Source organism: Colobus angolensis, unplaced genomic scaffold, assembly GCF_000951035.1.
Source record: "Colobus angolensis palliatus isolate OR3802 unplaced genomic scaffold, Cang.pa_1.0 Scaffold23, whole genome shotgun sequence".
Classification (NCBI taxonomy): Eukaryota; Metazoa; Chordata; class Mammalia; order Primates; family Cercopithecidae; genus Colobus; species Colobus angolensis.
Window position 1 is genome coordinate 2,286,450 of NW_012115488.1, and position 12,569 is coordinate 2,299,018.

Sequence of the window (12,569 nt, forward strand, 5' to 3'; positions counted from 1 at the left end):
CTGCAAAACTGGAGCACTGTGGAATGTATATCTAGCTGAATTAGGAAAATAATTGGAAAAAGGAAAGAAAATCACCGGTGTAGCTTATAACTGCGTGGGCTGAACTCAGCCATCACTCTCTCTCTAATCACTTTAAGAGATCAAAAAATCTACTTTCTTTTTAACATCTCTTGTTTTTTCACATGAACAAATAAAAATTTTAAATCTCCAGTATCTGGATTATGGGACTGAATCTTTGTTATTTTCCTTGGACTTATAACTATGGAATATTGTGTCTAAGATTATTTTTAAATAGTTCTTTTGAGAAAGGTGCAATTCAATATTTGATTTTTATTCACATCCAATAAAGTAGTGCCAAAAAATAAGTCAAAGGGAACAAATTATTTGACCTGCTTAATTTTTAAATAAAGTGTTTGACAGTTAAATTTACACCTTCATATGTACAATGTATTTTTAAAACAACCTCATAAAATGCAGTCATTATCTAGGTTTCTTCTAATAAAAAAAGTTTTCAAAATAGTTGGGTTGTTGCTTTTTAGTTCTGAAAGAATCAGAACTTCACACGTTAAAAATTACCTAAGGTTATTATTATTTTTAAATGGCTTTTATTCATTAAAATCTCACAAGACTTCAATTCATTTGAAGCTTTAACTTCCCTTTTGGTAACCTATTTATTACTTCCTGAGACTGGCCAATTTCCTAGGTAGAAATGACTAGATTTCTAGAAATGGCACCTCAGTGAGTCATTGTTTTGGTCTGAAAAATCCCATTTCCAGCGGTACAACATCAGGGATAGTGGCACACCCATTATGAGACATATATTAACAGAAATGAAGCATTTATGCTTTAAAAAATTTTTCCTAAGGTTTTTGGTTGAAAACTAAATAAGAAGTCACTCAGTGGGTATGGCCAAGGATTGGTTTGTGCAATGGGATTATGCAACTACATACTAGCAGTGTTTCAGGGAACATTTCCAGAGAAACTGTTGAGAAAAGATCTAGGGTAGGAGGTAAGAAGAGAGTTCAGTAGTTCAGTAGTTGCCAAGCCCAGTTACTAGGAGTCAGAACCAAAAAATCCCAAGGTCAGGTGGCACAGATAACAGAATTAAAATTGTGAATGGGCAACCACAATTGAGAACCAGTTGAAGCAAATACATCTGATAGGGACTAGGGAAATAAATAATAAGACATTCTGATGAAACTGGCTAATACAGACTTCCTGGCTAAGCTTACTAAAAAAAATAAAGCTTCATATGGTTCTCATAAAATTCAAATAAAACTTTGTGTTTATAAAATTAAAAATCAAGGAGAGAATTTACATTTTTCCAATTTTAAACCTTTCCATCCATGAATATATCTCTATTTATTCAAGTTTGCTTCTAAGTGTTTTTAATAAAATATTATTCCTTTAAATTCTTAAGGTTTTCTTTTCTTAAGTTTATTCCCGACTGCATGATGATTTGGGAGTTGCTTTGTTATCTATAAAGGACAAGAAGCTTTAAATTATGTTTTCTAATTGGTTATTATTGGTGTTCTTATTAATTTTTAGGCTGACCTTGCATCCTGCACACTCTGTGAAATCTACTAGTGAAAATTCCAAATAATCACATAGATAGCCAGTACCTATCATTTTATTTCTTCATTTCCATTATATTTCTAAGTTCCAAAATATTTTCAATATATTGCATTGGTTAAGACTTAAAATTCAATAGTGAGATTAGCATCTGCATTTATTTTCTGAGTGTTTTAAAAATCATAGTTGTTTGAATTTTATGAAACATTATTTTCTGCATTTACTGTTATGACCATGTGGTTTTCCCTCTCATCCATTCATTAGTGTAATACTTAATATCTTTTCTGTTATTGAGCTAGTCTTGTATTTCCAAAATAAACAGAAATAGGTTATGATGTATTATTTTCCACACAAGTTTGCGCATCTAGATCAGATTTTATTTAGGATTTTGGCATATATATCAGATTGATTTCTGAACTGAATTTGGTTTTAAATGTGCTTTATATCTGTGTGTCTTATTTCATTGCTAATTACATAAATGTTTTATTTTATTAATTAGTCTTATTGCATGCTTTTCCATTTAATTTATTTTTTCACAAATTAGATTTTTATTTCATTAATGCTTTTGTTTCTTTGTTTTCTATTTCACTAATACCTGTTCTTAACTTTATTATTTTCTTGCTTCAACTTTCTTATTTTTCCTAAGCTACTGTGTTAAATGTTTAATTCATTTAGCTTTTTTAAAAAGTCATTTAGTTTTAAAGTATTTTCCTTTTCAAATAAATGAATTTAAGTTGACATATATTCATTCTTGCAATTGTGAAAACTGAATCCCACCTTTTCCCGGTAGTATTTTCATCGTCATTTGTGTCTAAATGTTTCATAGTTTCTATCATAATTTCCTCTTTATCTCATGACCTACTTAGTAGAACATCTTAAAAGGTGAAAAATTTATCTCATCTGAAGAGAAATCAGTGTCATTTTAAGGTTCTAATTTGTTTGTGTGTATGTTTGTGTTTATATGTGTCTATTCATTCCTATCTAAGTTGCTTGCATTGTGGGTAGAAAACAAATTCTGTGTTATATTAATTATTTGAAATGTTTCGAGACATTCTGTGTTCTTTGGTTTCAATGTCTGGTTTGCAGTTCTAAGATTACTTCCATCTAAACTCATAGTACAGAACTAGGTCTCATAATTATGGTTTCAAGTTTCTTCCCTGCAGTGATATTGAAGGATATAAGCAATCTAGAGACCACAGGTCTCTTGATTTAAAATTTTATTCCACACTGTTTCTGTGTTCATTACCTTCTGAAGTCAGTTGCTCCGTAGAAATAACCTTAGGAAATGGTTGGGAATAGTTTGTTGCTGTTATTGTTGTTGTTGTTAAGTGTCTTTTCAAGGGATGGAGTAGGTGGTAGGAAACTTCTTTCCTGTCTGTAGCTGGAAACAGTGGTTTCTGACTCACCTGGAACAGTTTTGGTGTCTCTTGCTCACAGGAGCTGAACACTGAACTGCTCTGCCTGCTTTTGGACACTTAGATGACCAATGGCTTTGGAACCCACTCAGTGTCTTCAATTTATTTTCTGTTTCTGATTCAAAAAAGTTTTATTTTGCTTTTGATCTTGTTATGCCCTTTTGCTTTTTCCTTTCTATATTTTATTCCTATGTGTTTGGAACAGAGAGAGTACCTTAAAGCATAAACTTCTTGCACTCTATTGACTTAAATGCTTTTATCCTTACAACATTTTGAATTATTTTTGTGTACAGCATGAAGTGAAAATCTAACTCTTGTTTTTTTTTTTTTTTTCCTGTCTTCAAAATAGATTAAAAGTATGTCACTTATTAGATTACTCAGTCCATTCTGTGTAATTGAAAATATCACAAATGGTTGACTTCAGGTTGAAACTGCCTTGTAACTCACAGAACTGTTCCTCCTCCTGCTCCTGCTCCTGCTCCTGCTCCTGCTACTGCTGCTGCTGCTTCTTTTATCTTTTAGAATTAAAGTAATTTCGAAAGGGACAATATTTACAGTTCGATATAGTCGACAACCTTCTCTATCATCTTACAACTGATTTCACTCATTCGCACAAATTGCCCAACCCTTTAACACACATTCAAGTGTACATTTTAACTTTTATTTTAGGTTTTGAGGTACATGTGAAGGTTTGTTACATAGGTAAACACATGTCACAGGGGTTTGTTGTACATATTATTTCATCGCCCAGGTATAAAGCCCAGTACCCAACAGTTCTCTTTTCCACTCCTCTCCCTCCTTCCACCCTCCCCCATCAATTAGACCCCAGTGTCTGTTTTCTTATTTGTATTCATAAGCTCTCATCATTTAGCTCCCACTTATATGTGAGAACGTGCTGTATTTGGTCTTCTGTTCCCATCTTGGTTTGCTAAGGATAGTAGCCTCTACTTCCACCCATGTTCCCACAAAAGACATGGTCTTGTTCTTTTTATGGCTGCCTATTATTCCGTGGTATATATGTACCAAATTTTCTTTATCTAATCTGTGATTGATGGGCATTTAGGCTGATTCCATGTCTTTCCTATTGTGAATAGTGCTGCAGTGAACATTTGCATGAATGTGTCCTTGTGGTAGAATAACATATTTGTCTGGGTGGATACCCAGTAAAGGGATTGCTGGGTCAAAAGGTAGTTCTGCCTTTAGCTCTTAGAGGAATCACCATACTGCTTTTCACAAGGGTTGAACCAACTTACATTGCTACCAACAGTGTGTAAGTGTTTCCTTTTCTCTGCAACCTCCCCAGCATCTATTATTTTTCAAATGTGCAAATTCTTGGTTCAAGTGCAAGTCCTTTACATTTCAAGTTCATGCATGCTATTATTTTTTTGTTAATTAGTAGAAAGGTTTTTGACAATTTCACTTCACAAAATATTTTTCTCCCAGTTTTTCTTGTATATAACACTATTCCCTTCAGACTGCAAATGAGGTATCTCCAGAGGAAATGGTTAGTGGCTAGTCTAGAATTCTGCAGTAAATATTCAGAGCAATAAATTATCTTGTAAAGAACACTGAACCACACTTGGTCTTAAATTCCTCAATCAGTTAAAATGAGAGAAATGGATTTTCTGACCTTTGGGATTTGTATAGGAACATGGCTGTGCCTACAGCCAGAATCTGAATAGATAAGATAATACGAATAAATTGTACTTGGGATAATCTACCATATAGTTTGCAACTGAGTGTGATACTATGCTTAAACCTGTTAAATTAAAATTCTTAAAAATCCATTGGTGAGTTAAAAGACAGGGTGAAGAACATACTAATTACTTGGGCAAATATTCTACAGAAAGAGATGTTACAAATACCAGGAAGAAGAGAAATGATAGATGCGGTTTATTACGTATGCATATTACATATGCATAGCCAAAAGAGAGCAAAGGACTTGCTGACTAATACACACACATCATGTTTGTTATTCTAGCAAGTATTTTTCTTAACAAGCCAGATTTTCCTATTGTTTAAATTGTTTCCTTAATTATTCCAGGCAATTGAAGTGCTATGCCCTGGAGTATCGAAACTGCCTTTAACGTTACCCTGATGTCCCAAATGATATACTTCCAAAACTGTAGTTTAGACTGTTGAGAAGATCTGACTCAATTTAATGTTAAATTTTAAGTATCAGGGGCTTTTGCATGATATCTTATTCTCTCCCTGGAGGATTATATTACTTGGAAAAGGAACACTGAAGTGGTAACAAGCTTAGCATTATTTATCTCTGCATTAGGGACACTAAGGACCTATTTAACTGATGGGAGAATCAGAAGCATTGTTTTCAGTTCCTAAAGAAATCAAGTTTTATCCCTAATCCTCTGCATGTCTCACCAAGCCCCTCTCTTGCCTTAATGAGCTTTCACCTTCGCAAAGGAACACTAAGAATTAATAACAAATATGCATTATTGTCCAAAGGGACCAGCATTTTGTCTGCTTCTAGGCTTCCGAATTTTTCAGATTTGCTGATTGTAGCATAAGTTTAGTTATTTATTCTTTCATATTTTTGTTGTTGCTGCTACCGTTGTTGAACATCAAGGCAATTTCATAATGTTGACTTGAATACTTTCTTCTGACGACCTAAGAATTTTATTTCAGTATATCTGTTCAGAGTTGCATAGATCACGTTTAAAACAAATCTCTCATATCTAACACAGTGAAACTGCGTCTCTACTAAAAATCCAAAAAAAAAAAAAAAATTAACCAGGTGTGGTGATGGGCGCCTGTAGTCCCAGTTACTCGGGAGGCTGAGGGAGGAGAATGGTGTGAACCCAGGAGGCGGAGCTTGCAGCGAGCCAATATTGCACCACTGCACTCCAGCCTGGGTGGCAAAGGGAGACTCCGTTTAAAAAAAAAAAAAAAAAAAAGAAAAAAAAATCTGTCATATCTATCATAATGTAATACAATACATGTCCTTCAAATTTCTTTCTTTTTCCCAGATTTTGTGTTTGTTTGTTTAAGTTTAACCTTAACTGGAGTCTCCTTTTAGAGATTGTGTTTTTTTGGTCTTAAAAACGTATTCTTTATGTTTAAAGATTTTAGAGATACTATACAGAGGAACTGAAAGGAAATATCAACGATAACCTATTAAAATGCATTTAAACAGACTTCCACACATTTTTATCTGTACTCCTCCTTTCAAGAATAGAAAGGAGCAGATCATTTGCATTTCTTCTTCCTTACTTTCATCCTTGAGAGTGGCCATCACAAAACTTGTATTTTCATACATTAAACCAACATTTATTTTATAAACCATTTCTTCTCTTTCATCTGTCTTATTTTTTATATTATAAATTGTGCATACTCATGTATGCATTGTACAAATCGCTGAATTACATGAATTCCTGAAAGTATACAAAAAGATGCAAAGAAAAAAATAATAAAATATCTCACCCATATTTTTATTTCTCCGAGGTACCTACTGTACCATTTTGCATATTGTTAGTGTCTTCTAAAAGGTTTTTGCATGTATATTACATTCCCAAGACTTTTTATCAATTTGGTATTACCTTTGGAGAGCAGTGACAATTGACCACCAAGACGTGTCTATTATTCTAACTTTTAAACGTTTGAATGTTATTTAAAAAGCAAAGTGATCCATTGCATCATTATTTGCTGGAAAAGCTCAACTGAGGTCAGGGTCATCTCTGCATCAGGCTCCTGAGAACTCAAACCTGCAAGGGAGACATTGCTCCTAACCACTATTGCCTATAGGCGGGCAGTCACAAGGGATACCTGCTTGTAGACATCGAAATGATTCAGCTTTCTCCAGAAAAGAAAAACTTTTAATATAGCTTGGATATTTGTCCCCACCCAAATCTCACACTGAATTGTAATCCCCAGTGCTAGAGGTGGGGTCTGGTGGGAGGTATTTGGATCATGGGAGCACATCCCTTGTGGCTTGGTACTCTCTTCATGATAGTCATTTCTCAGGAGATCTGATCATTTAAAAGTGTGGCACACCCCCTTACCCCACCCTCCATTTCTCTTGTTCCTGCTCTGGCCATGTGACATGCCTGCTCCTGCTTTACCTTCCACCATGAGTAAAAGCTTCCTGAGGCCTCCCCAGAAGCAGCTGCTGGCAGTATACTTCATGTGTAACCTGCAGAACTGTGAGCCAATTAGACCCCTTTCCTTTTCAGTTACCCAGTCTCATTTCTTTATAGCAGGGCAAGAATGGCCTAGTACAGGAATTGAAAGGAAAATATCAACCTGACAATGAAAATTAATAAAATAGCATTTTATTTCTTTGGTTGCAAAAAAAATGCATTTAACTGACCATTGTGAACATGTATATAATTTATAATTCTAAAGATGGTATAATGTAATCAATCAGTCTCCCTGACAAAAGTAATCTTAGTTTGCCTAATTTTGTGATTTCTTTCCCAAATATTTCTGGACTTAGTTGCTAACATCTTGTTAAGACCACAGTACGTTTCACCGTACAAATTGAGTTAAGTACAGAGTTTTGTGTTTTAATCATTTCATCTTCTACCAGAAATCACATCTCATATGACTAATACTCTTAGTTTATCAAAAATGTCCAGTAGGATTCTCCTGTATGTACGGTACTGAATGAGATCACAGGGCATCAAATGGAAAACCATGAACGAGATCTGCTCACAGTTATCTTCCCTTAGGTATAAACTTTAAAAAACCATTTTGAAATCCTTTGCCAACATTTCAAAATTGGAACAATACACTTCATGTTGTGAAATGCTCTTCTTTTTTTAATTTTTTTAAAATTTATTTTTATTTATTTATTTTTTTGAGATGGAGTCTTACTCTGTCACTCAGGCTAGAGTGCAATGGTGTGATCTTGGCCCACTGCAACCTACGCCTCCCAGGTTCAAGTGATTCTCCTGCCTCAGCTTCCTGAGTAGCTGGGATTACAGGCTTGTGCCATGCCTGCCTAATTTTTGTACTTTTAGTAAAGACAGGGTTTCACCATGTTGGCCAGGCTGGTATTGAACTCCTGACCTCAGATGATCTGCCCACCTCAGCCTCCCTAAGTGCTGGGATTACAGGCATGAGCCACCACACTCAGCCGTGAATTGCTTTTCTTTCTTCTTCTCCTTCTTCTCCTCCTCCTCCTCCTCCTCCTTCTCCTTCTCCTTCTCTTTCTCCTTCTCCTTCTTCCTCCTCTTCCTTCCTCCTCCTCCTCCTTCTTCTTCTGTTCCTCCTCCTCTTCCTTCTTCTTCTTCTTCCTCTTCCTCTTCCTCTTCTTCTTTCTTCTTGTTTTTGTTTGAGACAGAGTCTTACTCTGTCACTCAGGCTGAAATGCAATAGTGCAATCACAGCTCACTGCATCCTCCACCTCACTGTGCTCAAGTGATCCCCCCACTTCAGGTTCCTCAGTAGCTGGGAATGCAGGCATGTGCTACCATGCTTGACTAATTTTTGTACTTTTTGTAGGGACTGGGTTTTGTCATGTTGCCTAGGTTTGTCTCGAACTCCTGAATTCAAGCAATCTGCCCCACCTCGGCCTCCCAAAGTGCTGGGATTATAGGCATGAACCACTATGCCCAACCACCTTGCTTTCGTTTTTTTTTTTAAATAAATCAAGAGATTAGGTAATCTTTGGGTTGCATTCAAGCAACCATCGGCTTGGACCCAGTAGTGCTACCCACTTAAATGTGGGGCATGCGCTCTCGCTCACCATCATTCCACCTGTGATGTTTCTGCTTTTCAAAATACCCTTGCTCTTCTAATCCATTCTTGGCTATCACTTACGCATTCTCTAAGAATCACTACCAGTGCTACCTTTTTTTTCTGACACAACCTGTCTCCCCACCAGCCAAGTTAGGGGTTTCTTTTATTGTCTGCCAATGATACCTTGGATATAGTTCTATCAAAATATTTACCTCATTTATAGGTCGGGTGCAGTGGCTCACACCTGTAATCCCAGCACCTTGGGAGGCCGAGGCAGGTGGATTACTGGAGGTCAGGAGTTGAGAACAGCCTGATCAACATGGAGAAACCCCATCTCTACTAAAAAATTACAAACAAAAATAAAAACAAAATATTAGCCAGGCATGGTGGCACGTACTTGTAATCAAGTGAAGCAGGAGAATCACTTGAACTTGGGAGCTGGAGGCCGCAGTGAGCTGAGATGGCGCCACTGCACTCCAGCCTGGGCAACAGAGTGAGATTCCGAATCAAAAAAAAAAAAAAAAAATTACCTCATTTATGACCCTAGAGTGCATTTGTTGATTTGTTTACCTATAGCCCCTAAGTAAGTTTCTCTACTCCCAGACTTGTTCCTTGAGGTAAAGACTGTGCATCATGCAGGCTTAATGTGTCCACACTCAACTACCTGCTCAGAGTAGGAGCTGAATAAACATGGGTCAAATAAATGAATGAGAAGTAAAATGTTATTAAAGATATAGTCCATTTTATAATTCTCTAATTGTTTCATTAAGTTGTGGTTTATCTGACAACTTTCATTAAATTAATATTTCTTTTTTCTTTTTTTCTTTTTTTTGAGACGAAGTCTTGCTCTGTTGCCCAGGCTGGAGTGCAGTGGCACGATCTCGGCTCACTGCAAGCTCCGCCTCCCAGGTTCAAGCAATTCTCTGCCTCAGCCTCCTGAGTAGCTGGGATTATAGGCACCCACGACCATGCCTGGCTAATTTTTGTATTTTTAGTAGAGATGGGGTTTCACCGTCTTGGCCAGGCTGTTCTTGAACTCCTGACTTCGTGATCTATCTGCCTCAGCCTTCCAAAGTGGTGGGATTACAGGGGTGAGCCCCCGTGCCCAGCCTAAACTAATATTTCTAACCTGTGTGGGTACAAGTCTTCTCCCTACCGCTTCTATTCCCTTTCTCCTCTTTTCCTTTCAGATCTCCTGCAGTCTGGAGCAACACACATACACACAGACATAGACACTCACACACACACTACCAATACCACCACCTCTATGATTACATAGCAGAGTAATAATAATAAGTATCTACTAATTTGAAAGGTTTTGGTAGTACAGAAATACAGGTTTAGCATTTGCAATGTAAATATCAGACTTGTTACCTGCCACACTGCCTTTTATAGTTTAGTAAATTTTATTTTAAAAGTTATTTTAAAGTAAACAATAAAAATGATAATTTCATCTAGAGCTAGAATTGAAAAGAAATTTTAAAGGCTCCAAAGACTGTTACCTAGTATGAATCATGTAGAAGGGGCTGTTTTCAGAAAAGGGTTTAAAACTTTTTCAGTAAGCTGTGAAGGAAGGTAACTACAGAAAGCGCTCCATGATTAGCTTTGTGTCTAGTTGCAAAAGTGGGCCTTGAATACCCTCATTTGTGTGTGCTTAATGTGGAGTTGTCTGTCTTTATGGGATTTTACACAGCTGACAGCTAATGCAGGTGTTTAAATGCAAAATCTGACACTGACGTTTTCCCCTAAATGACACTTCAATTCATAAATTATATGAATATGAGTAGCACTATTCATTTATGAAATAATGCAGCTATCACTTAGTAATGCAATTCAAAACATCTTTCACTTTATTTAGCCATTTCCAACCCCATTACATGTGACTATGAAAAGAATAAAAATTGATTAGACAAGGAGTGAGAAGTGGGCAAAAGCATTTCCCAGCATGTTGCCCGCCTCATGGCAAAATGATGGAGCTGTAGTATTTTATTTCCTATTGAAGAGATGTTTCTTGCTTAGGTGGCCTGTTTCTGATTAAAAACATCTTTGTAATATTGCATTCACTTCCATAAAAAGAATATGCTCTGTGCCAGGAAAGAGTCTGGTGCTAACTGCAAAAAAAAAGATGTTACTGCGGCAAGACAGGATATTCCTGATTCTGAAGCTTGTAGGAGGGGGGGTCTGGAAAATGCAGCACGTCATTTCCCTGTAGCTTCTACTTTCTCTGTGTTGGGTCAGTAATAAAAGTGGAAATGATACAACCATTACCAGCAGCTAAAACATCAATGATAGCTCTAATTTTTTCAAGGTTTTCCAAATATTATTTTCTTCAAATATATTGTTTATAATTGTCAAAACAACCTGGAAATGTGGAATTATTATCCTGTTTTACAGAAGTGAACTTTGAGGCTCAGCTACATTAAGTGACTTGCACAGCTAGGTAATGAATGCTAGACCCAGGTCTGTCGGGCGCAAGCCCATGCTCTTTCCACTTTCCCAGAGAGTGACTTTCTCCAGAATGTCAACTCCTCATCTCTCATTCTTGTAACTACATAATTTAGGGTTTACAGTGCTTGTGTGAGAAAAGATAGAAAGCTCCCACTGACTTCTTCCCCAATGTGGTTCACAGGCCTGTATGACAGGGGAGCTCTTTGCTTGCTTTCATAATTTTTTGAGATTTCTAATTAAAGCATTTTGCTGTTTAGGGTTTTCTTTTCTTTTTTTCTTTTTTTTTTTTTAAGTAAACCAATTTTTTATTCATTTTAAATAGGTTTTAAACTGCTTTTGTTTGCAGGGGCTTTTAAAAGGAAAACCGAATTAGGTCCACTTCAATGTCCACTGATTTCTTTTTATGAAACTTGTATGATGCTGGCAGGTCATATCGAAACTCTGCTGTAATATCTATCTTGATTTTCCATTCTGCAGCTTTCTTTTGAACATGTTCTCTAGTTGAGGATTTGTGTAAGGAATATACTGCTGTTCTTGCCATTTCCAAAGCAGTCTTTAGAAAAGCCATATCTGTCCCTTTATTATTTTTGGTCCCAAAGGGAGGATTCATAATCACTGTAACGAATGACTTGGACATTCTGTTAGATAATACGCACACATCACATTGAACCATGTCAATATTTGTTAACTCAAACTCTTCTACATTCCTATTAAATATTTCCAATGCATCTTCATCTATGTCAAATCCAACACACAACCCTGCTCCTAACATTGCAGTTCCAATGCTAAGTACTCCACAACCACATCCTAGATCTGCAACGACTTTATTTTCAATGTCATCATACGTGTTATGGATTGTATAGAGCATACATGCTGCTATGTGCGGCCTGGTAGGATACTGTTCTAGAAGTAGCTTGAGCTTTTCGAATCCATCCACTTGTTGCAGGCGACTCTCTAGTTCCTTAAGCCTTAATTTCTTCATTTTGTTTTAAAGTATGGACTCGTAGGGTTTGAAGGCACAGGATCTCTTGGGGCGACCCGCACCTCGGGCGGGGCCGGAAGCCAGGGTTTTCTTTTTGAATTTTGGGAAACATCTAGATGCAGATCTATTCTATCTTTTTTGGGAAGAGAAGGGAGAACGCATGTCTGTCTCTCTGGTGGCACTTGGGGAATGTCATGCTGGCCAGCCATTCATCCTCCATGAGCTCCGGACTCAGACTGTGGTGTACTCGTGCAGGGAAGCAATCGAGAAGCAACACAAATTAAAGTTCTGTGAAGAATAGCTTGTCAAAGGATAAGGGACATATTTTACATTTACTTTTGTGAAATGTGGTATTTGGGACAAGGATCTTGCATTTTGAGCAGAATGTTGCTGATTTCTCACATAGTCTTTATTGAGAAGTACAAACTCAGCGGGCAATGTACAGTGTGAGG

At 36.7% G+C, this 12,569-nt stretch overlaps 1 protein-coding gene across 2 annotated transcripts; it reads right to left on the reverse strand.

Annotated features, from left to right (window-relative positions):
• Window positions 1-11,426: 11,426 nt before the first annotated feature.
• LOC105513372 (methyltransferase-like protein 5) lies at window positions 11,427-12,197 on the reverse strand. Of its 2 annotated transcripts, XM_011944227.1 has the most exons (2): window positions 11,626-12,194; window positions 11,482-11,576 (listed from the first exon to the last, which is right to left on the reverse strand). In XM_011944227.1, exons 1-2 carry the CDS (start codon window positions 12,115-12,117, stop codon window positions 11,505-11,507), a joined length of 564 nt encoding a protein of 187 aa, XP_011799617.1. In that variant the 5' UTR covers window positions 12,118-12,194; the 3' UTR covers window positions 11,482-11,504. The 2 variants fall into 2 exon arrangements, with proteins under 2 accessions (XP_011799616.1, XP_011799617.1); XM_011944226.1 differs by having other exon boundaries at window positions 11,427-12,197.
• Window positions 12,198-12,569: the final 372 nt, after the last annotated feature.